At 42.0% G+C, this 17210-nt stretch overlaps 1 protein-coding gene across 3 annotated transcripts; it reads left to right on the forward strand.

The window, feature by feature from the left end:
* The first annotated feature begins 248 nt into the window (after nucleotides 1–248).
* Nucleotides 249–16053, forward strand: LOC119724858 (MFS-type transporter SLC18B1-like). Of its 3 annotated transcripts, none has more exons than XM_038196135.1 (7): nucleotides 250–516; nucleotides 8014–8332; nucleotides 9135–9230; nucleotides 10786–10859; nucleotides 11723–11870; nucleotides 12557–12625; nucleotides 15706–16051. In XM_038196135.1, exons 2-7 carry the CDS (start codon nucleotides 8048–8050, stop codon nucleotides 15805–15807), a joined length of 774 nt encoding a protein of 257 aa, XP_038052063.1. In that variant the 5' UTR covers nucleotides 250–516; nucleotides 8014–8047; the 3' UTR covers nucleotides 15808–16051. The 3 variants fall into 3 exon arrangements, with proteins under 3 accessions (XP_038052064.1, XP_038052063.1, XP_038052062.1); XM_038196134.1 differs by having other exon boundaries at nucleotides 251–516; nucleotides 7987–8332; XM_038196136.1 differs by lacking the exon at nucleotides 9135–9230 and having other exon boundaries at nucleotides 249–516; nucleotides 7987–8332; nucleotides 15706–16053.
* The last annotated feature ends 1157 nt before the right edge of the window (nucleotides 16054–17210 follow it).

A 17210-nucleotide genomic window follows, 5' to 3' on the forward strand; every position in this document is an offset into this window, starting at 1 on the left:
GATATGTCCTTGTCTCCCACCAAAACGGGAAAGGTCAGGCCTACCAGTTTGTTTTTCCTCATAACATTTGGTCTGGGTAATGACCACAGTCAGTAGAAGTTTCACTGATATTCAGACATGAATGAAAAGGTTGACTGCATGACCAATAGTGTTCAATAGTGTTCTATTACATAACCGTAGTGTATGCAAACGGCTTTGCTCCGCCGGTTTCCTACAAAAGATATCTGTTGTATTCACGCCCAAATGGTCGAGAATACCATAGAGCAAGGAGACATGAGAACTAGTACTCCTATCCCAATCGAGCACAGTGTGCATAAACATAACGCTAGGATCATGCTAGCTAAGTGTGCACAAGCTGGAGGGTCAAGAAGACTGCATTCTATAGTTAGGCCATGGAGGTACCTCCATGGTTAGGCATAGCATGGAAATTTCCTCCACATGTACAGTCCTACGTACGTACGGATGAAGACGTATTATTGGGATAGGACCCCATAGCCACCGCGTACTGACACGAAGGTAGTAATTTTATATTTTCATTGAAAATCCCAAACTGCAAACGAGCAAAACTTCGTGCAGTCTAACCACGGATCCTAGACACCAGGATAAACGACTGTTCTGAGCTCTAGTACAAAATGCACTCAGTGCCAGTCAGTGGACTTGCCTTAATTGGTTGGATGCGTGATAACGGACATTAATACCCGTTGGCGCGTAATCGCGAATTTTCCAGATGTGCCATTTTGTGTTGGGTTTTTGCACGACATCTAAAACGGATTTATTCATAAAACTGTAAGTAAAACTACTTCTTATTCAAGATATAATTTTTCCAAATTATTTAAAAAGTAAATACTTCAGGATATAACAGATGGTATTGTGCAGTTTTCGTCGTCATAGATGAAGTATTTACCCGGAATAAAACGTCAAATTTCGAGGAGAACAACGTTTACCCAAATTTCGTTTTTAATTAGGCTTTTATTAAAAAGTTTTAGAGAAATAGGATGCCGAACCGATGAAACAAAAGCGACATTCGTTGTTCATCTTAAAGCTAAAGATATTGTGCTCGGCATTACCATGGTTATGTAGTTATCACTTATCAGAATTCAATAATAAAGACCAAAAAGTGGACTCATGAATATTCAAAAATATAATTCGCTGGCTTGACAGACTTCGAGGCCAGATCGGGAGAAGAGCCTTGCAAATCTGAAAGCCACCGCGCGCAGTGGTCTTTGTTGAAAAGTATTCGTGGTATTTGCCACCAGTACAGGCCGTTATCACGCGTCTAACCAGGAGTTGGGCCGAGTCGTTAATCCTTGTGTGTAGGATCCGTGGTCTAACCACGTATCTTTTGGGCTCTACCTCTATAGGGCTAACAGTAACAATGGGATTGGGGTTTATTACTTAACATCTTACGTGAACCAAATTTAGTTGGGCATGGTAGGGTTAAAACCTACATGCATGATAATGTTAGTGCATAGTTCAGTTGAAAATTGCTGGGAAAGATTCCCCTTATCTGGCCATCGGTAATTTTTCCCTTAAATGACCTATCAGCCATCAGAAAATATGGCCTGAAAAGTCAAACTTAGCAGGGACAAATTTTGCATTTTTATGAGAAAACCTTTAACATTTTCAGACCAGCCACATAGGGTTTGTGCACAGGGTGTCAAGTGATGGCCAGATATGGGAATCTTTCCAATTGCTGTGCGTCCTAATCAGTACCCCAAACCAAAAAAGAATGGGGTAGTAGATTATAGGCAATGCTGGAACTTCCTTTATGCCAGCCTCAAGGGCGGATCCAGGGGGGGGGGGCCAAAGGGGGCCATGCCCCCCCCCAAAAAAAAAACGAAACCAATTTTTTTTTTTTTTATGTGACATCGCAATAAAGGCAGGCAATGAGTACACCGCCATCTTTTCCTCAAAAGAACATTGGTTAAAGTGGTCAGAAATTGCCTCAGATCGCACCACAGAGCATCTAGAATCCAAAAAAATTTCGGGGCCCTTAAGTGGGCCCCGAACCCCACGCCGTAATTTTTTTGACCCACTTTTTTGGGGGACCACATTTTTTTGGGCCCCCCCCAAAAAAATTGTGTTCTGGATCCGCCCTTGGCCAGCCTTAGCCTACTTATGGTTGTTGATGATTGTACACCTTTTGTGATTGTGATTCATTTTCTTCATTTTTCGCCAACTGAATATTTCTCCCACAAGGTAAATGTAAATTTGGCGCGGTAGCCTGAACTGTAAGTTTGACCACTTGTTTATTTTGTTGTTTACAAGTCATGTTGGAAGTTGTGGGAGGTTTTGTGTACAAAAAAAAAATCGTTTTACAAAAGGATCAACTAAGAGCCTGATTTTGTTTTGAAACTATTCTCAAGAATTACAATGCTTTAGTCGGAGTAAACTCTGGCATGTAAAATTGGAAACAAACTATTTGTGTCCAGGTTGTAGTTATTAGAATGCAGTGTGCACATGGGCGTCAATCGGGGGGGGGGGGGACAGGGGGACATGTCCCCCACTTTTTGAAGGGTGGGGGACACAATATCAAATGTCCCCCCAGATTTTTGAACTCGTGTCTCATTTACGGCCCTATTATGTACTAAAATATATCTTTAGCTTAGAAAATATTGGTTAAAGTGGTCAGAAATTGCCTCAGATCGCACCACAGAGCATTTAGAATCCAAAATTTTTCGGGGCCCTTAAGCGGGCCCCGAACCCTATGCCTTTAGTTGAGAAAACCTCTAAAATTATGTTTAAATTAATATCTTTTGCTAAGAAAATATTGGTTAAAGTTGTCAGAAATTGCCTCAGATCGCACCACAGAGCATTTAGAATCCAAAATTTTTCGGGGCCCTTAAGCGGGCCCCGAACCCTATGCCTTTAGTTGAGAAAACCTCTAAAATTATGTTTAAATTAATATCTTTTGCTAAGAAAATATTGGTTAAAGTGGTCAGAAATTACCTCAGATCGCACCACAGAGCATTTAGAATCCAACAATTTTCGGGGCCCTTAAGCGGGCCCCGAACCCTATGCCTTTAGTTGAGAAAACCTCTAAAATTATGTTTAAATTAATATCTTTTGCTAAGAAAATATTGGTTAAAGTGGTCAGAAATTGCCTCAGATCGCACCACAGAGTATTTAGAATCCAAAAATTTTCGAGGCCCCCTATGCCTTTAGCTGAGAAAACTTCGAAAATTATGTTTAAATTATTGTCTTTTGCTAAGAACACATTGGTAAAAGTGGTCAGAAATCAGAGCATCTAGAATCAATTTTTTTCGGGGCCCATAAGCGGGCTCCGAACTACACGCCTATAGCTCAGAATACCGGTAGCTTATTTGAACGATGTTCAAATAATTATCTTTTGCTAAGAAATAGTAGTTAAAGCATGGAAGAAAGTGGTAAATTATGCCTTAGATCACACCACAGAGCATCTAGAATCCAATTTTTTTCGGGGCCCTTTAGCGGGCCCCGAACCCAGCGCTGTAAGGGCTTCGCGCTTCGCGTTCGCATCAGTTCTGATCAAGGTATGTCCCCCCCCCCCCACCACTTTTGAGAAGCGATTGACGCCCCTGAGTGTGCAAACGTTGCGGTTTATCTGTGTATGACATTAAAAACATCCTTCGCTGTCCTTCGTGTCTCGTTTTTTGTAAAAGGCCTAAAGAGTGTGCACAAGCACAAAGTGCAACGGTTAATGTAGGCGCTTGGTTATTTTACACATGTCCTTGCAATTGCGTGGTATAATTATGTGCCCCGATTGCACTGTCCTCTGAAGTCATACCTGCACGTGCAAAAATGATTTATTTGTTTTGTTTGGCTTTTTTTGGCTAATTTTTTTCTTTCAGATTTTAGAATACATGTAGTTAAGTATTAAATTATCTGTATGAAAACATTCCAAAACGTATCGCTACTACGCAAAACATAACGTTCATGATGAAAAATGTGGCAAAATATCCTTTTACCGTCGATCGTACGAATTCGTACGATATGAATATGCATTTGAAAACCCGACTAAAAAATACGTGAATTGAGGGTGCACTGATTATTTTGTAAGACACCCAGCTAGCAGGTGCCGCGGTGGTGTAATAGTTTTACGATCAGATCATTTTTATGCTGTGCTGACATTGAACTACTCAGCATTTCACTCCGCCCGTTCTACCTACCGCGTGAATTTCCCAAAGTCCATGTACTTTTAGTTTACGTGCCACCTGATGCAAACTCTGAAAATGCTGCAAACATCCATGAACATGTCCAAGATGTGGAAAATCGCTCCCCGAATTCGCCAAAAATCATACTTGGAGATTTAAATCAGTGTCGATTGGAGCACTGTATTCCACACTTTTATCAGTGCATTGATAGGCCAATGTGTGGTGAGAACATCCTAGACCGATGTCATTGTTCATTACAGGATGCCTACAAGACCATCATCCGACCAGAACTCAGCAAGTCTGATCATCATGTAGTTCACTTGTTGCCTAAATATAGACAAAGATTAAAGAGTGACAAACATCCCAGAAAGACAGTACGTGCTTGGAACCAGATATCAATTGAAACGCTTCAAACAGCTTTTGCGATCACCGACTGGCAACTGCTTTTGAACTCAGGAAAAGATATCAATGAACGCGCGGATATAATAAATGGATATGTTGGTTTCTGTGAGCATCTTCACATTGAAACAAAGACTGTTATGAACTATCCAAATAATAAACCATGGGTAACCCGAAATGTGAAATCGATCATGCAAGAAAAAAGACAAGCGTTCGGACAGGGCGATGTGGCAAAAGTAAGGGAGTTAAATCGAAAACTCAAGGAGATAAAAGGTGCTAAAGAGAGATATCGGGAGAAACTAGAGAGCTACTTTCAAGCTAACAATCCAAGAAGAGCATGGAACTGTTTAGAAATGATAACTGATTACAAAAAGCGTGAAGACTATAGTCGATGCCACCCATACTTCCGTCCTCGTGAAACACGAGGTTGGTCATTTTCCCACATTTTCCCACAGTCAACCAATTCAGGACCGAAAAAAACTGCTTGAATCGGATTTTTGTGAAGGGATTCTACAAAGAGGAGATGTATTCCAGTTTCTCTCTTGATGACTGTCATATGTTACATTCGTGTAAAAATCCAGCAATAAGGGAATAACAGTGTGAGGAGCCGGTCTTCACTGCGTGATAATGACCGGGTTTGGGGGTGACCGCGTCAGTCTCACGCGAAGGTGGTTGAGCGCATGTGCAGTGCTGTATTGTTACAAGCTGCAATATGGGCCAAGTTCGGGCAAGGACCATTAGTCGACTAGTGGTTGATTTGTGACGTACCTTACGCCTTCGCACTGATAGCAACGTGCGAACGTCTCTAGTCAAACGCTGGTCAAAATGTCATTGCAAAACGTCTGGATCCTGGCTCCCTGCTGTACGTTTTGAACGCGCGCGGCTATGGTTACCAGCGAAGCAACCAACCCCAGTAGGTTGGTTCCAAATAGTCGACTAGCGTAGTTAACCATCGTCGACTAGACAGAGTTCGGGCAAGCGTTAGTCGACCAATGGTTAACTATAGTCCTTGCGCGAACTTGCCCAAAACTGTTGTAAATTAGGCCGATCATTGCCTTCCATGGGGCTGGATCAATGCTGGTTCAGGGGCCATTTTTTTCGCTTGTTCTTTGAAGCCGGTCATTATCACCGTTAATGCCCGGCCACGTGATCGAGTCTCGACCAATCAGAAACCATCAACTCTCCAAGGTATTTATTAATTAAGGATAACAGTTGGAGTCTTCGCGTTGGATCACCTCATTATTCTACAAGAGGGGTGCAGCGTGTTCTGGTACGGTCATGACGGTACGGTACGCGTGTGGGTATACTTCACCTGGATTTTGATTCTTAAGTGAGGAGATCTCTCATCATCTCTGTATATTATGGGCACATAACTCGACAATCTGTACACGGGACGAGGTGAGAAATTATTTTCGTTTTAATAATTCGTACCTTTTTTGACCAGTTTTACACATCACGTTGTCACGTAATGAAGTTTAAAGTCTGAACAAAAGTTTTTGCTATTTTTACTATATTAACAACATGAACAACACTCAGCATGCTCAGTCAACATGTTCAACAATCATGTCCATTCATTGTCCATGACAACATGTTTAACCAATTTGACAAACTGTTGTCTTTATTAAATTGGAGCTAAAAATATATAAAACTCAATGGTTCCACTGTTGATTAAAATTCAGATACTGATATTATTAAGTTGGGATCTTTTGTTATTTTATCCTGGCCAAATGCCATGCATGTTCAGGCATGGTTATTTTTTTTTGGAAGATCTTGAGAATTTCATTGATTAATTAGTTTATAGTAATTTGTCTGTTTTTATTTTCACTACAGGCTACCTTGATGGCCAGTGCTTCCTCTGTTAGGAGGAGTGCAAGACCGAGGAAGGAAATAAACAACCGTAAACTTAACAGCGGTCCCTCCCTTCGTGAAGGGAAACCTGGACGTAAGACGTGGTCTATACCTCTAAATTATACGAGCTAATTGTAACCGACTCCAAGGTTATAAATGATAAACTCTTTGTAAAAGTTCATTACACCGCCGAAGAGTGGAGTTCAACTTTTTACGATGAATGGCGTGAAGCTGGCGATATCATAGATGTGCCAGATTGCTTCATCGAATATTCTGAGGAACAGAGAAGTCTATTTCTTGAGCAGCTAAAAACATTGGTAAAGGAGTCGCTCCACGGACAACGAAAAATTGACAGTGCTGTCAATATCGAACTGCCAATTCTGCGGAATCTCTTTGCAGAGTTAACTTCATTTGTGTGGGGAGCAGGGCTTATCTTTTCTGTCCGAAATCGGGTCAAAGTTTTTCATATATGCGGTTTTGTCTTTCACTCATGCCATTTACCAACATTTAGATAAGCAGAAATGTTACGCCAGGGCACTATTCATCGACTTTTCGTCTGCATTCAACACGATACAACCACATCTTTCGATTGAGAAACTCACATCCCTAGAGGTGAAACCTTCACTAATTCTCTGGGTATGCGACTTTCTCTCCGCCAGAACTCAGCGACTGAAAGTGAATGGTACTCTCTCATAGACCATTGTGACGAACACAGGATCACCTCAGGGATGTGTGCTTTCACCAAATCTCTTTATAATGTATACTAATGACTGTGTTTCTTTGTATAATTCAGTGAACATTTTGAAATACGCAGATGACACTGTCATCCTCGGGCTTATAGATACAAGTGATGAAGATGATTACAGGCGTTCCATACAGGGCTTCAGTGTTTGGTGCATAGACAATTATCTTGAACTTAACCCTAACAAAACTAAAGAAATGGTGTTTGACTTTAGGCGCAAGAAGGCAAATAATCCCTTAACCAGTTCAGTTTGTATCGCAGGGGTTAACATTGAGATTGTACAAAGTTACAAATACTTGGGAACAATCGTTGACAGCAAGCTAGATTGGAGTGAACATTCCAGAGCTCTCACAGCAAAGGGAAATCGGAGGTTATATATCCTGCATAAGCTAGGTTCTTTTCGGGTCGACAGGGTCATTATGAGTCTTGTTTACACCTCGGTCGTAGAAAGTGTCATCATTCACGACTGTGTAGTTTGGTATAATGGAGCAATGAAAAAGGACAAAGAAAAACTGAAAAGGGTTGTGAAACAAGCTTCAAAGATTGTGGGAATCTGTCATTTTGACTGATATGCTCAAATAAATAAATATTTATTTTCATAGTAATCGTTAAGTATTATTTTAGTAATTTGCTTATTTAAATTTTCTGGATTATATTAATGAATTATCTATTTATGTATTGCATGTGACAAAACAAATTTCCTGGAAGGACCAATAACTTGAAATTAAATTGAATTGAATTGAATACCGCTAGTTATTAAAACAATGAGTTTTAATTTCATTGTTGGGGCCTATATAAACAACACAAAATATTGAAAACCGCCAAAAATATTGTTGAACAGTTATTGTTTCCTTTATCCCGAAGAATCTAAGAATTGAATAATTACTACAGGCCAACCCAGAACGAGGTGGTTCAAGAATAAGGCATGGTCGAGCACAGCCAATCAGAAGAGTCTAATCTAAATACCCCGCCCGTAGTCCCAAACGGCAACGGTCATGTCACGGAAAACAACAACCAATGGCAAGAGACATCACTCGAGGCCACGCCCACAAACCCAATCAACCCAGCTGCTGCAAGTGATGGTGGTTCTGCTGCCGCCCCGAGGTCAAAGTTCACTCTTCACCAAAAGATCACCCTTCTTGGCGCAGCTTTGACCTCGTTCTCAACTTGGAGTTCCTACGCCGTCATTGCAGTATTCTTTCCGACAGTGGTGGGTACAAACCATAAGAGTTTCAAAGACAGAATGAGTGCGTTCGATTACTTCCCCCGCGCTTACTCGCGCCTGGCTCCTCGCGTGATGACAGACATGCGCAGTGGAGCTAAATAAACGAGCGGTTTCGGGTATTGTTTCGTGGAAAGTTGAAGTTTGACGTCCGAATCAACTGTCTAGAGCTAGGTTTAGGTCCACGCCCATTAGAAATACGCGGATACGCGCTGACAATAGCCTTAGCTCTGGAAGCCCGTTTCGGACACGGCCTGAGGCGACCGCCGGACATTGCATGGCCTTATGGGATACTTACCCAAGTATTAGACCTGCTTGGCGAGTCGGTTACTTGGGCCAGGCTCCAGTAAGCGCGAGAAGTCACGTGAGAGGTAAATCGAACGCTGTCGCGCTCGCACGAGTAAGCGCGGGGGAAGTAATCGAACGCACTCAAAGTAAATGATAACAAAATGACGTTTTTGAGGCAAACGCTTGGTGTCGCACTTTCCCCTTTTATTGGCATGATGACCGAGAGGGTGCAGCTGTCTAAATAAAGTTTGTGCTCTACTCAAAAATTGTAATTCATCCGCTAATTTTGTCAGAACCTGCAGATCGTTGCTTTAATTCGTAACTTACCTTTATAAAATCATGAATTTCTAGAACATTGTGTTTGCTACATTGTTGCAATGTACAAAAAAAATTAACCTGATATTTCCAGTTGTGATGTTAACTTAGAAAAATGACGTCATTACATACAGCGCCGTTATTCACTTGTTTTTTAAATGCCATTTTCCCCCAACAACTTTTGCAGGCTGAAGCGAAAGGAATGTCGCAGACGTTCGTAGGACTTGTATTTAGCTGCCACTTCATCGCGTGTGGTATTGGTGCACCGATCTGGGGCAAAGTTGTTAGTCTTTTGGATTTGGAGTTACCAGTGTTCATGTTTATACTTTTACCACTGCTCTTTAAAGCTACAGTCCATCATTTTACAGCAATCCAAAAAGTAACTGACGTAATTATTGTTGAGAAACATACTTGGTTGAAAGATAGTAAGGGGACTAAACTCCCTGTGAAATTATTTATGGCATGCTGTCACTTTGAAGAAATCAGCGAAAGAAGGCCTTTTCAACGATGCGTCTAAAGACGCTTTGTTGGAAGTTTCCCGTTAGTAGTTCGTTTTTATATTCGGCGAAGCGCGGGCAAGCGTTGACACGTCGCACACGGATCAGTGCGCGAAATCACGTAAACGCAGTGGGCTCAGTGAGAACGTGTCTCGGACGCTAAATTCAGGTTCAATTCGAAACATGATTCAGCAACTTTTGATTTGAAATCGAGATCGTACAATGTTGTTTTTCCCGAAGTGTACAGTTGAAGCTGAGCTGACACTTCATCAGGTTAGTTGTTCAGCACTCTTCTTTAGATTTTGAGAACCTTTGTTGCTTCAAACGAACAAAATACACAAAATGATGGACTGTACCTTTAATTTTTTTTCGTGGTTGCTTTTCTTCTTTCATTGTGGTTGGTATGTGGTCCAAGAGTACGTGTCCTCTGTGCCCGTCTCGCTGACTCGCTGTTACTTAAGTGATGGTCAGTGCTATCGTATAGGATAACCGCCCTCTACGTCGTCGAATGGGATAATTCAGGCCTATTGCGTACACCAAGATATGCGTGAAGAATTCCAGTGTATGGATAGCCATTCTGAAACAACAGAATAAGTAGAATTGAGACACATCTGTGAAACATCCTTATGTAATCGGGTACAGGAGTCAAATCGAGGACGTCCTCGATTCGAAACGTGTAAAAATGAGAGCTGTTACCGAAAAGTTACAGTAAAAGATCGATGATGAGGACCAATAGGAAAACCTTGATGTACTCCGCAACCAAACGTGGGAATGTGTGCTCAAATTTGTATCCTTGTGGAGACACGCACACAATAGGGAACAAAACATTGTAAAGGTCTCCACAGGGCAATTTCTATAGATGAATAGGTCTCCACAAGGTTTTCACGAAATAGATATATGGATTTTACTCAAAAACTAGGAATTTCCAAGGTGGGTTGATCAGTCGCAAATGGAAGAGTTTTAGAAAATTAATTAAATTAATTCTGATTAAAATAAGAACATTTTGAAACTTCACTTTCAAAATCGAAAACTTAACTACACGAGAACAAAGAAATGTCTCCACAAGGATACAAATTCGAGAGTGTGTGTGGATGTGTCAGTGTGTTTCCAAAGCTTTTTTTAATTCTCCGCATGTAATCATTTCTCGGCCATTTAAACTAAACCGATTCACTAAGTATCCAACACTAACCGTGATCAAGCGTGCATAAAAATGTCCGACACGCGTCATTTGCATATAGCGCACGCAGGAAGTGTGTGGCACAGAGGCGCACTTGCCGGTGCGCCAACGTATGCCGTGGTCGCGAGCTCATGTAACATAGGTGTATTTTGTTTCTTCCGCAGCTGCCACATTTCGGCGCCCGTTTCGTATTTCTGGCGGGGGCATTTGTCACCGGCGGCTGCATCATTCTGCTGGGGTACGTTTTAACTGCTAGCCATTGCTTTTTTTTTCTGTTGCAATAAATAACATTTGCAAACATCAAAAAATGAAACTACCAAATTATAATGGAATACATTACTTGACTGTGAGTGAATAATAGCCCCAAGCATCCTGTGAAATCCTGGCACCTGGTGTGCTATCATTTTCAAGAAAAGTTAATTTTTTTTTTTATAATTTCCAACGGTGGTCGGTCGACTACCGTTGGAAAAAAAAACTGATTTTTTTTTTCTTCAAATACTGCCCCCGATTTGCCAACTTTAAGTAGGTCCACATTGTGTTTGCCTTCGGTTACACATCCGTAAACGGGTGCAAGCCAGCTAGTCTGGTTCCCTGACCTGACAATTTTTCCGACATGTATAGATTGCTCCGTCTCGTTTGACGTAAGGTAAGGGAACCAGACTACAATGACAGCATTTTTTCTTCTTTTCTTCTTCTTTTCTTCTTCTTTTCTTCTTCTTTTCTTCTTCTTTTCTTCTTCTTTTCTTCTTCTTTTCTTCTTCTTTTCTTCTTCTTTTCTTCTTCTTTTCTTCTTCTTTTCTTCTTCTTTTTCTTCTTTTCTTCTTCTTTTCTTCTTCTTTTCTTCTTCTTTTCTTCTTCTTTTCTTCGTCTTTTCTTCGTCTTTTCTTCGTCTTTTCTTCTTCTTTTCTTCTTCTTTTCTTCTTCTTTTCTTCTTCTTTTCTTCTTCTTTTCTTCTTCTTTTCTTCTTCTTTTCTTCTTCTTTTCTTCTTCTTTTCTTCTTCTTTTCTTCTTCTTTTCTTCTTCTTTTCTTCTTCTTTTCTTCTTCTTTTCTTCTTCTTTTCTTCTTCTTCTCTTCTTCTTCTCTCCTTCTTCTTCTTGCAGCTTCGTTGTGGATATGCCTACATTGGCAACCTTTACAGGTTTCACGTTTGCCATACGGACCCTAGAAGGCCTTGGAACGTCCGCCTGCAATACTGCTGTAGGTGCCATTCTCACCTACACCTTCATGGATGATGTCGGCGTTGCAACGGTAAGTACATATTTTGCAGGAGAATACTAATTATACAGGTAAGGATGGTGTTTTCGAAAAGTAGACCCCGAGTCCTGCTTCGGCTTTATACTGGACGAAGCCTGTCTATTCTAACCACTAATGGGAACACACCAACGGCTTTGCCTCATCTCGCAGGATTGGATGCTCCTTGCGCAAAACGTGGACCGATTTGAACCGCAGTCCTCCCAAGTGTAGGGGCCGGACGTTCCACAGTGTCACATCTGAAGACGGAGCCAAGGTTTTAAAGAGGTTGTTGAATGCTCGAAGACATTTCCGTCATTTTTCGGGTATAGATGTAGCGTAGCATAAACGAGCCCTGTTTAGTACGTCACGATTTACTATGTTTTGTTTGCTGCCCCCAACGACGAATTTTACACATATTGCACGTTCGGGTCGAAGCAGGACCTGAAAAACAGCTCTCAAAAGTACCTTTTGTACTCATTTCATGACAGACACAAGTAGTCGTTTTTATTTCATCACACCTTAGGCTACATATACCCGAAACATGACGGAAATGTCTTCGAGCATTCCACAACCTCTTTAAAACGCCCCATAGATCGAGTCTTTGTTGCTTGTGGGTTTTGCTGCAGTAATCATGATCACTCAGTACCTTACAGTAAGCATGCGTTTTTCCTTCTGTCTTCTCTCCATGATTTGTAAACTAGAGTTTGATGGAAACAGTCGTCGGTACGTCGTTTGCACTTGCGCCAGTAATAGGTGGACTGTTTTATAATGTAAGTGTACATTTGTATTATCAGTCAATTATTGTAACTCAAAAAAAAATACAAGTCTCTAGATCTTTCATTAATCCCATAGCCAACCCCACGCCCACCTGACCAACAAGCCATCCCTGCCCCGCCCCTACCCTGCCCCCTCATGACCATATCTATGACCACGCCCCGATGACTATCAAACTCGATCCATGTTGTGCAGCAATGTGAGAGGCCATTTCGTGAACCAATCTCACAATCGTTCCTCGGCGGGGGCGTTTGCACGGCGGCTTGGGGTACGAGGTCTGAACCTCGTAGGCTTGGGAGCTCGGTGAGTCCCTCGTAAGGGGTACGCCAGATGTAAAGGCTTCACTTTGGCTTTATTTTGATCCATCTCAGTTTGGATAAACAAAACAAACACCCTGTACTAAAATAGAAAATAAGAGTCCTAAGTTATTACAAAATACAATATTTTATCGTAAAATAATGATTACCATGATTAAAATAGTAATTACAATGATCACTATCATGTTAAGTATACAGAGAGAAGTGCAAGTGTTTCGCGAGTGCTCGAATATCGAGAGCACGCGCGACTGTCTTGCGAGCAGTGGCGTAGCCAGGAAGTTTTCAGTGGGGGGGGGGGGGGCGCTGGGGGGGCGCTGGGGGGGGGCTGGAACATTTCATGGGGGGGCGTCATGCAGGGGCGTCAATCGCTTCTCAAAAGTGGGGGGGCGGACATACCTTGATCAGAACTGATGCGAGCGCGAAGCGCGAAGCCCTTACGGCGTGCGGTTCGGGGGCCGCTTAGAGGGCCCCGAAAAAAAATTGATTCTAGATGTTCTGTGGTGTGATCTGAAGCAATTTCTTACCACTTTCCTCCATGCTTTAACTAATATTTTCTTAGCAAAAGATAATTATTTGAACATCGTTTTCGAGGTTGGAGTCATTGAATCAGCTATCGTTATTCTGAGCTATAGGCGTGGGGTTCGGGGCCCGCTTAAGGGCCCCGAAAAATTGGATTCTCGATGCTCTGTGGTGTGATCTGAGGCAATTTCTTACCACTTTAACCAATAATTATCTTAGCACAAAAGATAATAATTTAAACATAATTTTCGAGGTTTTCTCAGCTAAAGGCATAAGAATTTTTTGTGAACATTGTTTTCGAGGTTGGAGTCATTGAATCAGCTACCAGAATTCTGAGCTTTAGGCGTGGGGTTCGGGGCCCGCTTAAGGGCCCCAAAAATGTTTGGATTCTAAATGCTCTGTGGTGCTATCTGAGGCAATTTCTGACCACTTTAACCAATATTTTCTAAGCAAAAGATACATTGTAGTACATAATAGGGCCCTGTAAATGAGACACGAGTTCAAAAATCTGGGGGGGGGGGGGACATTTGATATTGTGTCCCCCACCCTTCAAAAAGTGGGGGCTCCCCCCCCCCCAGGATTGACGCCCATGGCGTCATGTAGATCAATAATAATTTTTTAGAAACTCAAAATCTCAGTGGGGGGGGGGGGGGGGGCGACTGGGGGGGCGACAAGGTTTCATGGGGCCCCCGCCCCCCCCCCCCCCCCCCCCCCCCCCCACTGCTTGCGAGCATCCTCGCAATCACACGACCATGCGCAAGCTAACACACTACAGAACTGTACCATGTCACGTGCATTGTGGATACCGTTACGTGCATGTGGAAAATGATATTCATAAAGTAGCATCGAAATACGCAAAATACAGTCACTGCACTCCAATACACTCTGATGTGACTCACCCGGACATAGACACCTAGGGGTGAATAGCAATTCCCTGTGGCTGATGAGGCCTGGGTGGATCCTCGGAATTCGGGCGATTCACAATGCAGTGCGCCACCGAGAGTTTGCCACGGAGAGTTCATTTTTCCCAGGGCATTGTGGGAGATGGTCGACAAATTCGCAGCGCGGGACATTTGAAATTGTTAGTTTTTCCGGTCAGTGGTTTCGTAAGCGTATGATTCCAGTATCTGTTTGCCCTTTTCTTTTCTTGTTATCAATATGGTGTTTTTGGTAAGGCTGCAGAACGCTATGCCCCAATCTATGACATATTAGCTCAAGTTGTCTACTGACACTCATTCAAATGTTTTGTCGACCGTAAACTTGAAAAATTGATTCTCCGTGGCAAACTCTTGGTGGCGCACTGCATTTTAAATCGCCCGAATTATGTAAATCTGTGATTTACTGACAGTACAGTGTGTCACCGATGCAGTTTCAGCCATCACAAACAGAGAAAAGGACAGACACCGTGGAACCCACCCACACGGTAGACTTCATTACAAATCAATGCGCGTTAAAATGCACACAAATCATTACTTAAAGGTGAGTTTGTCATCGTATCAATATTATGAAAAAGATTCAATATAAGTTACTAAATAATGCTATATAATTATCCCCACTCAAATGTGAAGAATAATAGTATCCTTGTCAAAGTTGCAAGAACTAGTTTCTATACAGGCGCGGGAACACTATATAAAGTGCAGAGTGAACCGACAACTCCCGTTGCTATGCGACAAATAGTTGAACGTGTGTGGTTGCAGACCAGTAAATAAATTTACATAGACCTCGATGATAAATGCTCCCACTTCAGAAATTCAGGAAATTACTCACAACTCTCTGAGGTGTTCAAGTCATACATCAAATTAAAGCTTATGTCATCGTCTTTCATTTTCTGTTCAATTATCTGGGGGTTCACCAATGGCTTTTGGGAGAAAATTCCATCCAAAGATTCCACCCCTAATAGCAGTCCTGAAGTACATCGACATTTTGAAAATGGACGCCTACGCTCCATTGCAAAATAGACCCATTTTAGGACCTAATCATCATCCATATTTCAGAAAGACGAGCTCGCAGTCCTGCACGGCTTCCAACCTCTTTTTTTACAAATCATCAAGTTCACGACCTTCAAAATGCTGTTATACTGAATAATTTGAGGGCATGCAAATCGTGATTAGGCCGGCGTAGGCAATTTCGGACCGATTTACTAGTCTGCACCCGTATGCACTACAAATGGGGCAGACCCCCACATTAATTTTCATCACTGCTAACACGGCTAACAGACGCATTTATTGGTTTCTCAACAGATGGGTGGTTTCAAGGTCCCGTTCTTTGTTCTCGGCGGATTTGTCTGGGCTTGTGTTGCTGGCAATTACTTCGTGATGCCGAAGATTGGTAAGACTGTTTAACAAATATTTTACATATTTTTCTTCCCTAAAAGCAAAGGCGTCATACGGATCATGTGACTATCAGGGGTTATTGTGAACAGTTTATTTGCCTATGACTACGCCCATGACCACGCCCATGACCACGCCCATGACCACGACCACGCCCAGGACCATGCCCACACGTACACAACGTCCATGACCACGCCCGTAGCCTCATGACCACGCTCATTAACACAACCATGAACATACAAGTGACCAGCATGAGCCACGCCCGTCATGAATGTGCGTCATGAATATGCATATTTGAGGGCGGGGCACAGAGACTTTTGAGACGCTTGGTGGAAGCAAACACACCAGTCCCTAATCCAACTGTTTGTTTTATGATTTATGTGCTCATGCTCACAATAACGCAAACAGGGTAGGTGTGTATAGATTATACAGTGTGCGTCATGAATATTCATTTAAATGGTTTACCAATCAATAAACAAATAACAAGGCTAGGTTTGTTGTCCACTGAATGAGAAAAATGACTAAAGTGGGAAGTGAACCTTCCACATCTCAAACCCATAATGCGTAGACCCCTTTTTTTATTGATCATTTTGTTTTTGTCATTTTGTGGTTGGGCAATTGGTCTTTCGTCCATCCATTTGCCAAACTCGGATTAACTCGGATAAACATTGCTCTTGACCATTTCAGGAGGCGATTGCCGAAACACCGGCTTGTTGTGGAGGCTACAGAAGAAGAGAAGGTGACACTTCTTTCGAAAGAGACTTAATTTATGTTTTCCTCTTTTTGCCTTCATACATTTTTATCAATTTACAGGGCGAGTCACAAAAAGCTGAAACCAAACCCCCCAAAATATATTTCATATTTAAAGAAATATGTAGCACCAAAAATAATAATGACTGAAAAGCTTATTTCATTAAGAACTCAATTTTAGGGGGACAAATAATACTGGAAATTGCTCAATCTGTTCAAACTATATCACCATTTAAACGCAATGACCCTAAAACCTACAGCTCTTTTGTCCAGAAATGCGATTTCAAGAATCGTCGTCGCAATTGTCTTCAAACATCATCAGCGGTGAAGCCTCAGTTTAGAAGTTAAAAAATGTTAAACAAAGTCCTTTTGAAGACCCGTCTTTAGAAAGAAAATGATTTTATAAATCATATTGTTTGCCTTAACACGATTGTTGATAAAGATATTGTGTACTACAGTTGTTGACAGTTGTTGAAACAAGTATTCTGTGTCTAATATAAGTTAATGCGGTACCTGCTGCTATGTACATCAGATTCGAACCAGCCAACCAATCCCGTTAGCTCGGTGGTCGAGTGGTAGACATCTGCACTAGAAAGCAGGAGGTCGTGGGCTCGAGTCCCACCCGAGTGATTTTTTCCAACTTTCACTCGGGAGGTAACACACTG

Source organism: Patiria miniata, unplaced genomic scaffold (assembly GCF_015706575.1).
Source record: "Patiria miniata isolate m_02_andy unplaced genomic scaffold, ASM1570657v1 HiC_scaffold_18, whole genome shotgun sequence".
Lineage (NCBI taxonomy): Eukaryota > Metazoa > Echinodermata > Asteroidea > Valvatida > Asterinidae > Patiria > Patiria miniata.

What these genes read in the sequence shown, in the direction of transcription:
- LOC119724858 (XM_038196135.1), top strand. Translation starts at nt 8,048, where the DNA reads ATGGTCGAGCACAGCCAATCAGAAGAGTCTAATCTAAATACCCCGCCC. An exon ending in CAGTATTCTTTCCGACAGTG is followed by an intron (nt 8,333 to 9,134) that starts GTGGGTACAAAC and finishes CAACTTTTGCAG; the next exon opens with GCTGAAGCGAAAGGAATGTC. An exon ending in GGCTGCATCATTCTGCTGGG is followed by an intron (nt 10,860 to 11,722) that starts GTACGTTTTAAC and finishes TTCTTCTTGCAG; the next exon opens with CTTCGTTGTGGATATGCCTA.